This window comes from Salminus brasiliensis, chromosome 6 (assembly GCF_030463535.1).
Source record: "Salminus brasiliensis chromosome 6, fSalBra1.hap2, whole genome shotgun sequence".
Classification (NCBI taxonomy): domain Eukaryota; kingdom Metazoa; phylum Chordata; class Actinopteri; order Characiformes; family Bryconidae; genus Salminus; species Salminus brasiliensis.
The window spans coordinates 4,265,105-4,278,586 of record NC_132883.1 but is presented as its reverse complement, the minus strand read 5'-3'; the positions used below and the strand labels follow the sequence as shown (position 1 = coordinate 4,278,586).

General features: G+C 43.1%; 1 protein-coding gene across 1 annotated transcript in view; it reads right to left on the bottom strand.

The window, feature by feature from the left end:
- rgl1 (ral guanine nucleotide dissociation stimulator-like 1) overlaps positions 1–12,800 on the bottom strand; it is a 51,335-nt gene extending 38,535 nt beyond the window's left edge. Inside the window, exon 1 of the mRNA XM_072681372.1 lies at positions 12,328–12,800. Coding sequence (XP_072537473.1) covers positions 12,328–12,465 — 138 coding nt within the window. The 5' untranslated portion in view covers positions 12,466–12,800. The remainder of the gene's footprint in view (positions 1–12,327) is intronic.
- Between the last annotated feature and the right edge of the window lie 682 nt (positions 12,801–13,482).

Below are 13,482 nucleotides of genomic sequence, written 5' to 3'. Positions count from 1 at the left end.
AAAGGGTAGAGCAGAGTGGAGCAGGGTAGAGCAGAGTGGAGCAGAGTAGAGCAGGGTGGAGCAGAGTGGAGCAGAGTGGAGCAGGGTGGAGCAGAGTAGAGCAGAGTGGAGCAGGGTGGAGCAGAGTAGAGCAGAGTAGAGCAGAGTGGAGCAGAGTAGAGCAGGGTGGAGCAGAGTGGAGCAGAGTGGAGAAGGGTAGAGAAGGGTAGAGCAGAGTGGAGCAGAGTAGAGCAGGGTGGAGCAGAGTGGAGCAGAGTGGAGCAGGGTGGAGCAGAGTAGAGCAGAGTGGAGAAGGGTAGAGCAGAGTGGAGCAGAGTGGAGCAGGGTGGAGCAGAGTAGAGCAGAGTGGAGAAGGGTAGAGCAGAGTGGAGCAGAGTGGAGAAGGGTAGAGCAGAGTGGAGCAGAGTGGAGCAGGGTGGAGCAGAGTGGAGCACCGTAGCATAAAAACCCAAACTCAAGTGAAAATATTATTTCAGTGAAATATTGACACCAAAGAAGCAAAAGTACAGAACCAACACAACAAAAAAGAATAAGCACAGAATAAGGAAGTAAAGTGAAGCAGCAAAAGTGGAACTGAGTAAAAAGGCGACGCTTCCTCACGTGAGTGGAAATTAAAGTACCACACTCGAAAAACTGATCACGGCTACACTTTAAAAGTAAAGTGGGCTTATTTTCGGCCCACCCCTGCAGTTCCGGTAAAGCTTTCGGATGGTGCATTCCAGCTTAAGTGTAACTGAACAGGCCTGAGTGGGTGTGTGCAGATATTCCTGTGGGGGTTTGAGGGTCTAAAAGAATGTATGAGATCATTTGGGGCTAATACTCACTCCGCACCAACCGCAAACCAAAGCATGTTAGATAACACACACACACACACACACAACTAGACACACACCCAGGCAAGTACATACAGTAATGTATGCACAAACACATACTATAATCCAGGCAAGCTCACACACATACACAGAACTGTCCTTCTCCTCACACTTACTGTATCACTGCAAAAGTGCTACTATGCTATGGACAAAAGTATTAGGACACCTGCTCTGAAATCAGGGTTGTTTAAAAAAGAGTGTATCCTGCTTTTGTTGGAGTAACTGTCTCTACTGTCCAGGGAGGAAGTCTGTTTACTAGTTTTTCAGAGGAGCATTGGTCCACAGCTCAATGCTCGGGGGCTTTATACCCCTCCAGCCCAGGCCTGGCATTAGGCATGTTGCCAATAGGTTCAGCAATGGAAGTCAGTGCAACTTGAAGTAGTTGAATGCATTCATTAGAAGGAGTGTCTAAAAGCTAAAAGCTAATGTTAGGCTGTCCAGAGAAGGGAGACAAGACAAAATGGCCTGAAGGAAGCACTGCTGTGGGTATGCGGGGAAAGCCATCCCAGTGCATGGAAGATGGGGGGGCATGCCATGTGAAAAGGCTAAATGCTAAAAGCTAACACAAAAGGCTAACCAGAGAAGGCAAGGGAAAGGCTGGTCGGGAAAAGCTGTTAAAGCAAGCTAGTGCTAGGCTAAAAGCTAACCCAGCTGAATGACTGCAATCTCTTCAGCTTGCTAACAGCACACTGCACCAAGAAGGCACTGAGAGCACAGCAACACGATCTGCTAAAATAATAACAAGGAATCACTATGTTCCTGCTACAGTTAGGCTAGGCTAGGCCATGCTCCTGTGATCCGTCATGCTGACATAAACCAGCCAATAAAAGCAGAGGTTGTCATGTTTTTTCCCAAGAGGCCTCATCAGCATGTTTCATTGACCAAGACAAAATAACAGGGTGGTAAATAGGCTTGGAAAACTGCATATGTGCATTTTGAACCCCAACTGAAGTCATATACTTACTTTTTTTTACATTAAACAATGTAAAATACTTAATAATAAATAATACATGTATTCTATGGCATATTTTATGAAGCTGGAATTACTATTAATAATCATTTCACTTTATATAATAATAATAATAATAATAATAATATGTATCTGAAGAATTCATGCTTAAGGGAAGTATAATTATCTACCAGTGCAGTGAGACTTTGCTGACATCAGACCAGTAAAATATCTAGAAATAGATACAAATAAATAAATAAATAAATAAATAAATAAATATTGAACACACGCACAATGACTACAGCGCCTTGCCACTCTAACCCCCCTCACCACGTCCCCTTCCCCATATGGGTTAATGAGTTTCTGCCCCAGTTGAGTTATTTTACACTAAGGGTGACAACAGTTGCACCACTCGCTCCGTGCACCAGCAACCACCCCCACCATCATCACCCCACCCGCCCCCTGCTGACCTGAATCACATGCTGAGTGTAAAAGTGTGAACAGGAACACCAGCTTATTTATTTATTCATCAGTTATTTACACAGAACGGCCCAACCAACAGTGAGGCCACACAGCAGGGCCCTGTTTACCATATACACTATATGTCCAAATGTTTGTGGACACCCCTTCTAATGAAAGCATTCAGCTATTTACTTTAAATGCACACACACAGCTAGTCTAGTCCCTGTAGAGAAGCACTGCCAATGGAATAGGACTCTCTGGAGCAGAAAAACATGACCCTATTGGCACCATGCTGCTGCCTAATGCCAGGTGTGGGCTAGAGGGGTATAAAGCCCCCCAGCATTGAGCTGTGGAGCAGTGGAAGAACTGTGTTCTCTGGAATGATGGATGGTGGAGCTCCATCCAATACTTTTGGGATAAGTTGTGGAGTTGGGGATGATGCTGACCTCCAGCATCAGGGTTGGGAACTACAGGCCCCAAACAGTCCGTTCTGTACAAAGCAGCCGATTATTAACTATGTAATATTTATAAAGCATCCGTCTGTCAGTTATTGTGGGGTTATTAAGGCCTGTCCCCAAACTCAAAACCTGGAATGATGGTGATGGTCAAAAGCCGATCTGCACCAAGAGCCCTTCCAGCTTCAAGTACGGCTCGACTCACCCCGCCAATCTTTAAGATTCACGGAAGACAAGCGTCCAAACTTTTCCTGTCCTGCACCGAAGTGGTGAAACGAACTTCCCCTGGGTGTCCAAACAGCAGAGTCCAACGCTCACTGTCTTCAAACCCAGACTGAAGACCCTCCTCTTCTGAGAGTATCTTTGAATTATTAGTCTATTCAAACTAGCTGAGGTTTTTCTTGGGTAAATAGCAAAGCACTTTTGTAAGTTGCTCTGGAGAAGAACATCTGCTAAATGCCTTAAATGTAAATGTAAAATCTTCTTAGGGCCCCATAAAGGCTTGAACCGGCCCTGAGTCAAGGACATCCATTGTTATTCCTAACTAAAATAATCCAACACTAAAGGGCCTGTAACGCAGATGACAAACTCCAGAGAACTGGCCTAGAAACCAGACAGCCTCCAGCTACAATTCCACTAAGGCATCTTCTCCTTGTGCTCCATTTCTCGCTATCTAATAACCATCGATTCCATCTGATTGAGCCTCGTTTCTAAAACACATGAATGAATGAATCATCAAAACAGTCGAAAAGAAGCAGAAGGAAATGGCAGCGAGCGCGAGTGGCGTCACTTTCAACAAATGTGCACTTCTTTTTCTGGTCACAGAAAAAAAAAAACAGGAAGTTCTACAGATGTGAAAAATGCTTCGTCCGCAACTCCTAAATTCAGAGCAGAGTTAGAGCACGCGCTCGCGGCCTGCCGCTAACATGGAAACGCTGCTGACCCTTTTGTTTCCCTACAACACACAGAGTTTACTAGCAGTCACTGGACTGCACCCATACTTTTCCAGTGAATCCCAAATATGCTCATGTCCGACAAAAGTGAACACTCAGAAGGACTGCAGGGTGTTGGCCATGCAGCACAAATTTCAGCAGCATTTTTGAAGTAGCCAGTGGAGCTTCTGCCTGCACCATCACACATCCACTTCACACATCGATTTACCAGGAACCGTTCAATCAACATAAGCCTAGCCTGCTGAGGATAATGGGAACACAGGTACTCAGCGTAGTCGGGATATTGGCGCTAGAGGGCTTCAAGTAGGCCTAAGATGTAGAATCATGGCAATGTGAGTGTGTGTGTGTGTGTGAGTGTGTGTGAGGGTGGGAGGCAGTTTCAGTACCTCTAAAACCATGCAGCTATGATAATGAACATTAATACATAAACATAAAAATACATTTATATAAAAAATGTGTGTAAACACATATAAATACATACACACATATACAAGCACATATGCAGCATATTCTAAAGTTTGTATTAGCAAATATACATGAGACAATGCAGTTGGGTCATTTTGTTTTAACTATCTAAAGCAAATAAAATATTTAATAAATTTGTATAAATATATAAAAAATTACATGTATAACTATTTATAACATTTATAAATGTGATAACAACATTTAAAATAATAAATAAATATAATATATATATAAATGTATTTATATTTGTTATGTATATTTATAATGTCTATTTCTGTTTCTTTCAATATTATATATTTATATTTATAACTATTGCTAATGCTGCATCGGCAGCTGTTTGAGGAGAGGAGGAGGAGACTGTGCTAGTCTTCACCCTCCTAGTGTTGGGGGCATTGCTAATGAAAGGGGGAGTTCACATGTACAGGGATTGGTTAATTGGCCTTCCAAGTTGGGTCATTTTGTTTTAATGATCTAAAACAAATAAAATATTTAATACATTTGTATAAATATATAAAAGTAACATTTTAAAAATAAGGTAAATAAAATATTGAATGTATTTGTTTAAAAACAAATAAAATATTTAATAATTTTGCATAAATATATAAAAGTAACATTTTAAAAATAAAGGTAAATAACATTTTGAATTGATTTGTTTAAAAACAAATAAAATATTTAATAATTTTGTATAAATATATATATATATATATATATATATATATATATATATATATATATATATATATATATATAATTTTTTACTCATATAGAACATAATGCTAGCCAGCTAACAAAAGTTTTACAGTAGAGGAAAAACACTTTCTACTCAGTATCAAAGTCAATGTGCTAAATCAGCCCTCGCTTTCAACCTTTTATATGACTGTTGTTTTGGGTCACCTTCACATGACCATGGATTACAGCCATATGAGGGCCTTAAAACAAAGTTAATCTAGAATCTGTTCACATCTTACATTTATCCGTTACTGTGTATGGGTACGAATGAGTGTGTGACTCTCAAGAAACCCCCAAAAACGTCGGGTTTGGGTCCAGACGACGGTCCTACTTCTGAGGCCTCAAGGTTGCCAAGCAGGACTGCAGCTTTTACAGCTTCTTTATTTGAGTTTATCGACCTGAGCAGCTCTGCGCCACATGGCTCCTGTTCCTAACGCGGAGATCAGCTCGCTCGCTGTAACAGATACTGAGGGCTGTATTGCTGTTTATTGCGCCTCAAGTGTGCTGGACTTTGCACATCAGTGCTATCCAGTCCAGAAAACAGGGCCATTAACCAGCACTATATTGAAGTTTTATGGACAAACAGGATCTGCTCTGTGACGCTGGAGTTATGGGGAGGTCAAGGGCTGGGTGGACTAAGCAGATGCTGCAGTTTATGTATCGCAGACATAAAAACGTGGATTAGATACGTCCGAACAGCGGAACAGCACTGCTGTGAGACCACAGTCTACATGGATGTAGTGTTAGCTAGGAACACACGTCTTACTCAGTTTACTGCATGCAGTTCAGCGCAGTTCCTGTCCCCTAAGCCATGGTCCCATTAGAGAATTGCTAGGGTCTATTTTACTGGGGTGCATGGGTTTGATTTCTGTGCTTACCCAGAGTGAGTGACAGATCGTTCCCCACACTACTCAGTGTCCAAAATGCACACAGACCACGGACCAATCAACACTCAATAGGCCAACTGGGCCTGCTCAGGGAAGGCTTTCTACTAGATTCTGGATCACCACCCCACCTCATCATCCCCAAATCCTCAACTCTTCCCAAAAGTATTGGATGGAGCATCACCATTCATCATTCCAGAGAGTTCAACACTGGGGGTCTTTATACCCCTCTAGCCCACGCCTGGCATTAGGCAGCACGGTGGCAACAGGTTCATGGTTCAGGTTTAGGTCCTATTTTATTGGCAATACGTCTCTACAGGGACTGAACAAGCTGTTTGTGTGCATGTGCATCAGCATCACTTATGCATCAGTAGTGGGTGCAAGGTAAAGAGGTGTCTACAAACTTTTGGACATATAGTGTAGGTGTCCTGTGTGCTGGTATATTGGTGCTGCTTCACAGTATTTATTAATGTGGAAATGTGTGTGTGTGTGTGTGTGTGTGTGTGTGTGTCTGCCTGAGCAATGTTAAGTATGTGTTTGGAATTTGAGTGTGTGTGTGTGTGTGTTCTCTGGAGGAACAATAGTCGGAAATGGTCCAGCGTGTTAGGAAGACATGTGAGCAAGAATACAGATAAAAGAGAGGGAGGAATGCCTCTCTCTCTCTCTCTCTCTCTCCCTCTCTCCCTCTCTCGCTCTCTCTCTATTCATCTATGACACACTGCAGTGGAAAGTAAGCTTGAGCAGCTCTGCCTGTCATTCTAGCTCTCGCCCTAACTTTCCTACACACACACGCACACACACACACACACACACACACACACAGAAAGCACAGTCATCCTCTTCTTTCTTCTTGTAAACATGTCTCATCATCATACCCAAGAGTCTCGCCACCCCCGCCGGCCAACACTGTGGTGCAACAGCAGGCTGGGCAGTGCTCAGTCATCCTGCAGTGAGGTTCGAAAATATGCTGAAAACCAGCCGCCTCCAAAATACACAGCTCTGCTGCACGAACGGCTCCCAAGATGCCCTGCGGTGTCGTTACTCTGGATGAAAACACAGCGGTGGCCCTTCAGCACACTGCTGCAGTACATGGCCTTCGTGTGTCTATTTTTTGTTATATGTGTGTATGTAATATTATACCGCACTTAGATCAGACCCTGCAATGTGATTGGCTGGGAGGCGTCCTAGGAGGGCCAATATGCTAGCACAGCTGGAGGTTTTACATGGTTATCCATACAAGGTCCCACACTTCACATAAGTATACCAATGCTGCATTCCATTTGATCTGGGATGCCGGAATTTCGGAGTTCCAAGTAGTCGGATGTCCTGCTCGGAAAGTTGGGCGAGTCTCACCAACCCCGAGTTCGAAATTCAAGATGGCCGTATCGTCCATCAGCAGTCCATCAGTAGTGAAAGTAAAAGCATAATGCCTTTCTGAACAGCTCTGTCTCCATATCGGCTCAGTGCGGCTAAACACCTACTACTGTTGAGACCCCTATTATGTTATCCCTATTTATATAAATTTTTGATTCATACCCACCAGTTAGGATTGTAATGGTACGATAATTTCAAATTATATTTTCAGATCTCTAAAATGCCACAGTTTTATGGTAAATTTCACAGTACACAGTATCACCATTTTTATTATAATTATAATAAAATGACCCATAAAGAAATAAAACAATGGAATTATATGTAAAACGTTTCCCTTTAATAAATAAATAAATACAAAAACTGCATTTTCAGCTCATACTTAAGTCTAGTATAAGGATGCATTTGTTTGGTCTAATGCTAAGACAAATTATTGGGGTATTAGGTCTAGTACGAAGACACCTTGGTCTGGGTGTCTGATAATACTAAGGCTAATAATTAGTTGGATCTAATATTAAGGTATCGTGGTTGAGTCTAAAACTAAGACATATTGTTAGGGTCTAGTACTAAGATGCAAGGACTGTGTAACAGTAAGAAACTTTGGTTGTGCCTAGTACTAAGGTGTATTCGTTGCGTGTAGTACTAGAACTAATTGTTAGGGTCTAATAGTAAGGTACATTGGTTGGGTCTAGTACTGGAAGGAATTGTTAGGGACTGATAGTAAGGTGTATCGATTGGGTCTAGTATCAGGATACATTAGTTTAGTCTAATGCTAAGACAAATGAGTAGGGTGTCTGAAAATGCTAAGTTGTTAGGGTCTAGTACAATGGGTGCAATGGTTGGATCAAGTTTCAAGACACATTGGTTGAGTCTAGTTCTAAGATACATTGGTTGAGCCTAGTACTAAGATGCATTGGTTGAGTCTAGTACTCAGATACATTGGTGGAGTCTAGTACTAAGATACATTGGTGGAGTCTAGCACTAAGATACATTGGTTGAGCCTAGTACTAAGATACATTGATTGAGCCTAGTACTAAGACACATTGGCGGAGTCTAGTACTAAGATACATTGGTTGAGTCTAGTATTAAGATACATTGCTTGAGCCTAGTACTAAGACACATTGGTTGAGTCTAGTTCTAAGATACATTGCTTGAGCCTAGTACTAAGATACATTGGTTGAGTCTAGTACTAAGATACATTGCTTGAGCCTAGTACTTGGACTACTTGTTATGGTTAAAGATGAATTGCTTGGGCCTAATGGTAGAGTGCATTTGTTGGATCATGTACTATGACACCAAATTGAGTCTGGTACTAGGATTAATGGTTAGGTTCTAGTACTAAGGCACAAGGGCTGTGTAATATTAGACCCTAACAATTCTTTCCAGTACTAGACCCAAGCAGCGTGCCCTACTATTAGACTCTTTCAATTTGTTCTAGTACTAGACCCAACCAATCATTGATTTCATTATCCAGATACTATAATTATTTTAATTGTATCAGAATTTCATAAAGAATGGACCAATAGAAATGTCCCAAAATTACCAGAAATTAAATCTTTCTGATACGTCAATGTAAAGTTGCCTTTTTGGAGATTTTTGGAGGATTTTGAGAATTGAGTAACATTATTTCCAGTATGTGGGATCACTCAGCAACCAGTGAAGAACAGCTTCATCTGTGAAAAACGAAAGCCGCTGAAGTTTGTTCTGAATGGCTGTTATTTTTACCCCACAGACTCGAAACAGTACAAGGACACCATCACTGCTGCGCTGAGAGTCCCAAACAAGCTGACAAATATTTCAACACCAAACAAAGCATTAAACGACCTCCCGCCATGAACAGCCTGAGGCCCAGCGCTTCATGCTTTACTGAAAATCAGGATGCTGAATTTCCCTGAATGGGCAGAAGTGGAAGAGGTCAGCACTGCCAAAGGGTCAGCTGTGCTTCTAAACTGCTGAGGAAGTGCTGACATCTGGCTTTTTCCTGCTCTGTTGGCCTCTGCTCAAGTCATCATCATCATCATCATCATCATCAGCGTCATCCTCATAGCAGTTTCTGAACTGTTCTTGCTCCATTTGGTTGAACTTTACTTTACAACGCAAGGTTCCTGAATGGTTCTTTGGAGGTACAGCTTGGGCCTGATGGTAGAGTGCATTGGTTGGATCAAGTACTAAGACACCTTGGTTGAGTCTGGTACTAGGATGAATGGTTAGGTTCTGGTACTAAGGCACAAGAGCTGTGTAATAATAAGACACTTCGGTTAATTCCAGTACTAGACCCAACCAGTGCCCTACTATTAGACCCTTTCAATGTGCCCTACTATTAGACCCTTTCAATTCGTTCTGGTACTAGACCCAACCAGCGGGCCCTACTATTATCTGTAGAAATGACCCTGAAAAAAGGGTGAAGATGGTTCCTTACATAACCAACTCCAGGAATGCTTAATTAGAACATTTGTGTTGTTCTTTGGTCTTTTAAAAGGGTTCTTCATACATCATTGGCATGAAACTGGTTCTTTCAAGAACCATCCACTTGACCACTCTTCAGGGAACCAAACTGCTTGTCCTTTTGTGTTCCTTCCTCCTTCTTCTTCAAATAAAGGTTCTTTAACTCAGAAATCAGATCTCATAACACATATGTCCTACACATACCTCTTAAGTGCACTCCGAGGGAACCAAACACGTTCCCCTAAAGCTCCAAAGAACCTCTTTTGTTAAAGCTACCTTTATTTCAAGGATTAAATCCAAGCCAGTCCAGTCTGTGAGACCAATATGTGTGAGTCTGCATTCAAATGAACATGAAGATCAATCTTCTTATATTCTCCTGGAAGGTCATCTGTGCCTCAAGAGCCTTTCTACTGACCCCTGCCCAAGCATTGCCTTCATCATCACACTCACAACGGTATCACCAGCAGCTCGTACTTTGCGCCAAGCATACCAGACAGCAGCACAGCAACCCAGCGGCTGCTTTAGCCAGCCTGCTGATCCCTAAGCTACTTGCAAATCTGCTTCTCTACATCAGCATTTTCTTTTCAGGCCTTGAGTTCAGCTAATAAACAAGAAACCAGAACATGGTGAACCTTGATCTTCAGATCTTTAGTTTAGGGTGGACCTTTGCTCTAAAACTAAAGAAAAAGGCTGAAGTTGATGCTGACCACACATGCAGAGCTCTGGGAAGTCTTCAACCTCACAAAACTGGGTTGAAGCTCTGATTTGGGACTGTGGTTCTAGTTCCAGTCACAGAAACCACACTGATGAGCACATTTCAGCATTTTTCTGAACAACATTCATCATGGTACCGAATGCATTGGTCTATGGCAAGGGGCACACAGTCGTACTAAGAATACTTGGTAGCCAGTGTGAGAAGATTGATGAATGTGATGCAGGACCAAGAGGTTTTCCACCATGGTGAAGGACCTTGCTTTGAGCTGAGCTGTCATGGAACCCCTTGTTTTAAGAGTGTGAGAGGAACCATGGTTCTTTGTGGCAACTTTAAAGAGCTTACTGTTGCAGTCATAGCAAAACTGATCTGGCATCCCCTCAGGAATAAAGGCTGGATCTTACAGTCTGAACGTGGAGCTAATCAGAGGACCCCGATGCCATTAAGCGTGCCCAAGTATGGGGCGCTAAGACGCGCTGAGAAACCGTAATGGTGTGGAAATGCTAGGCACAGCACCTATCACATCACGCGTACAGTAATGAGTGCAGTCATCAACACAGGGTTACAGAGGTCAGAGTACAATAATCCTGCCTGCCAAACCTCTACTGCTTATCAGCAACTACTAATGCTTAGAAATGCAGTAAACTGCCAGTATAATACACTGTATTCTGAATTCAGCACTTGCGGCTCTTTATTAGTTTCCATCTTGGGAAGGTTCTTTAAATTGTGGTACCTTTAAAGAGTCCACCATTGCTGTCATAGCAAATGAAATAAATAAATAAATAAAGTTTTATTTCAGTTCTTTTATCCAATATTTTTTTCCCATTAATTATCCAACCAGTTATCCAACCAATACACCTGCAATTCAAGACCGACACACACCCCCTAAAATGCATTCACAGCCAATCAGCGCCTATTTTTCCAACCTGCTGCCGATGCAACGAGCCACAGGCGCGCCAGCAGATACCAGTGCTGGCACTTTAGCATTGCATTGAAATGATGCTGGGAGAAAGTGCCATTGACTGCCAATTGTGCTCTCTCTTCGGCTCCAGATGCCGATGGCTAAGGGCATGACCGGTATTCGAACCAGTGATCCTCAGGTCAGAGTGGCAGGGCCTTATTCTGCTGGTCCACTCAGGGCCCTATGCTGTATATGGTTTAACGGAAAACCTTTAATTGGTACAGAAGCTTTACATAACGTGGAGGATCTTCAAATAAGGCCCTTCACTATAGCAAAAAAATGGTCTTTGAAAGCATCGACTTTGAAGGTTTCTTTAGGAAAGGAGCCGAATAGAGGCTTTTCTGCTTTGTACGTTGCCACAGCGATCAGTGACGTAATAGAAGGACATAATAGAGGGAAAATCTCTGTATTTCATCATTAATTGAGGCGGAGTTACTGAGGCAGCAGAACTGATTGGTCTTTTTACCTCTGGGGGGCACACTGTTTAAATCAAATGCTACCTGCAGTAGTATAGATATTATTGATAGGTTCATTTTAACAGATGCATCTACTGACTTAACTTCCACAAACTAATTGACCACATGATCATCAGTCCACTCCACACAGACATCAGCAATAATAATAATAATAATAATAATAATAATATAAAATCCAGCCATCCTCTTAAATGCTTCTTCCTGACCAGGGTCTCAGTGGGTCCGGAGCCTACCCATAATTATTGCAAACAAGACAGGAATACCCCCTGTAATAGGCATTAGTCTTTTGCAGGATACCACACACACACACACACATACACTCACACCTATAGGCAATTTAGCATCTACCATGTGCCTCTTTGGGAGGTGGAAGAAAACCGGAGTACCTGTGGGGAAACCTGCATGGACACGGGGAGACCCTAGGCCCCCTGGAGCACCACCACACCACTATAGGCTACACTATAGGCTCCAGAGGTGGTCACACAGCGGTCAACCAGTACCCACCAGGTAACAATCACACACACACACACACACACACACATACACGTCAGAAAATGGCACACACACAGACGGAGACTGGTGCAGCAACTGACCCAGTGTCGTGTGCTGCTCTCCGGGGATCGTGGCTGGTATCTCTGCAGGGCCACTCCTCCTCCATCACGGTCCAGTTCCAGGCAGAGTGGTAGAGGAGGCCAGGGCAGCAGCGAGGCCAGCGGGTAATGAGAAATCATCCTGACCTTCTGACCTCTCCAACCATGACCAGTTCACAAGAGCAGGGCCTGGAGGAACCCTGGGCTAACGCAACAACGATGATGATGATGATGATGATGATAAAGATGATGACGAGGGTGAGGGTGAAGGTCTAGGCTGGTCTTCTTTCTCCAGTATTTCAGAATGGGGGGAGTTTCAGCTGCAGTCCAGTTCAGAGTTGTTTGTCCAGGGGGTCCTGAGCTTTCTAGTGTTTTCTCCTGTAGCTGTAGCTCAGTGTGAGCTGAGGTGAACTAGTGAACTCTAGTAAACACTCTGCTCTTTCCCTCTCTTTCTCTCTCTCTCTCTCATGTGAGAGAAGCTTGGACATGTGAGTGATTAAAGCCTATTGTGTCTCTTACCCCGCCTCTTTGGAGGAGGGGGCGGGGCTTTGAAAAAAACTCAGCCTTGCCATTAATGAGACCGAGAAAACAACAGACAGAGAGAGAGAGAGAGAGAGAGAGAGAGAGGAGGGAAGAAATAGTGGGGGAAGAGAGAATAGCAGAGAGGGAAAGGGGAGGGAAGGACAAGAGCGAGCGAGAGAGAGAGAGAGAGAGAGAGAGAGAGAGAGAGAGAGAGAAACAGGAAAGGAGCACAGAGGGGTGCTGGGGTGTTCTTGTGAGGGGAGGAGGAAGAGCGGATTAAAGATCTCTATCCTAATGAGCCCCGCTTTACCCAGAAGTCCCTCTATTCTGTGATGGGCTATTGTTACCTATTCTCAAAAGTAAGAAGCTGCTTCCTCGTCAGCAGACTTAGACTACAGCTGTGGTTAAACGTCTAATAAAGAGACTAAAATTGGACACAAATACAGTTAAAACTGCAGCTTCAGCTTCAGGATCATTGCTACTGTTTTTAGCAGTGCAGCGTCGGCCTCCTCCTGTCCATGTTTACACAGCAGGCCGCAGCACTTTCTGAGAAGGCCTCTGGCTTATCTGGACGTTGTTTTGCATTCTTCAGACATTATCTTTTGTGATGAGGTTTTCTCAGGAAAGCAAGGACAC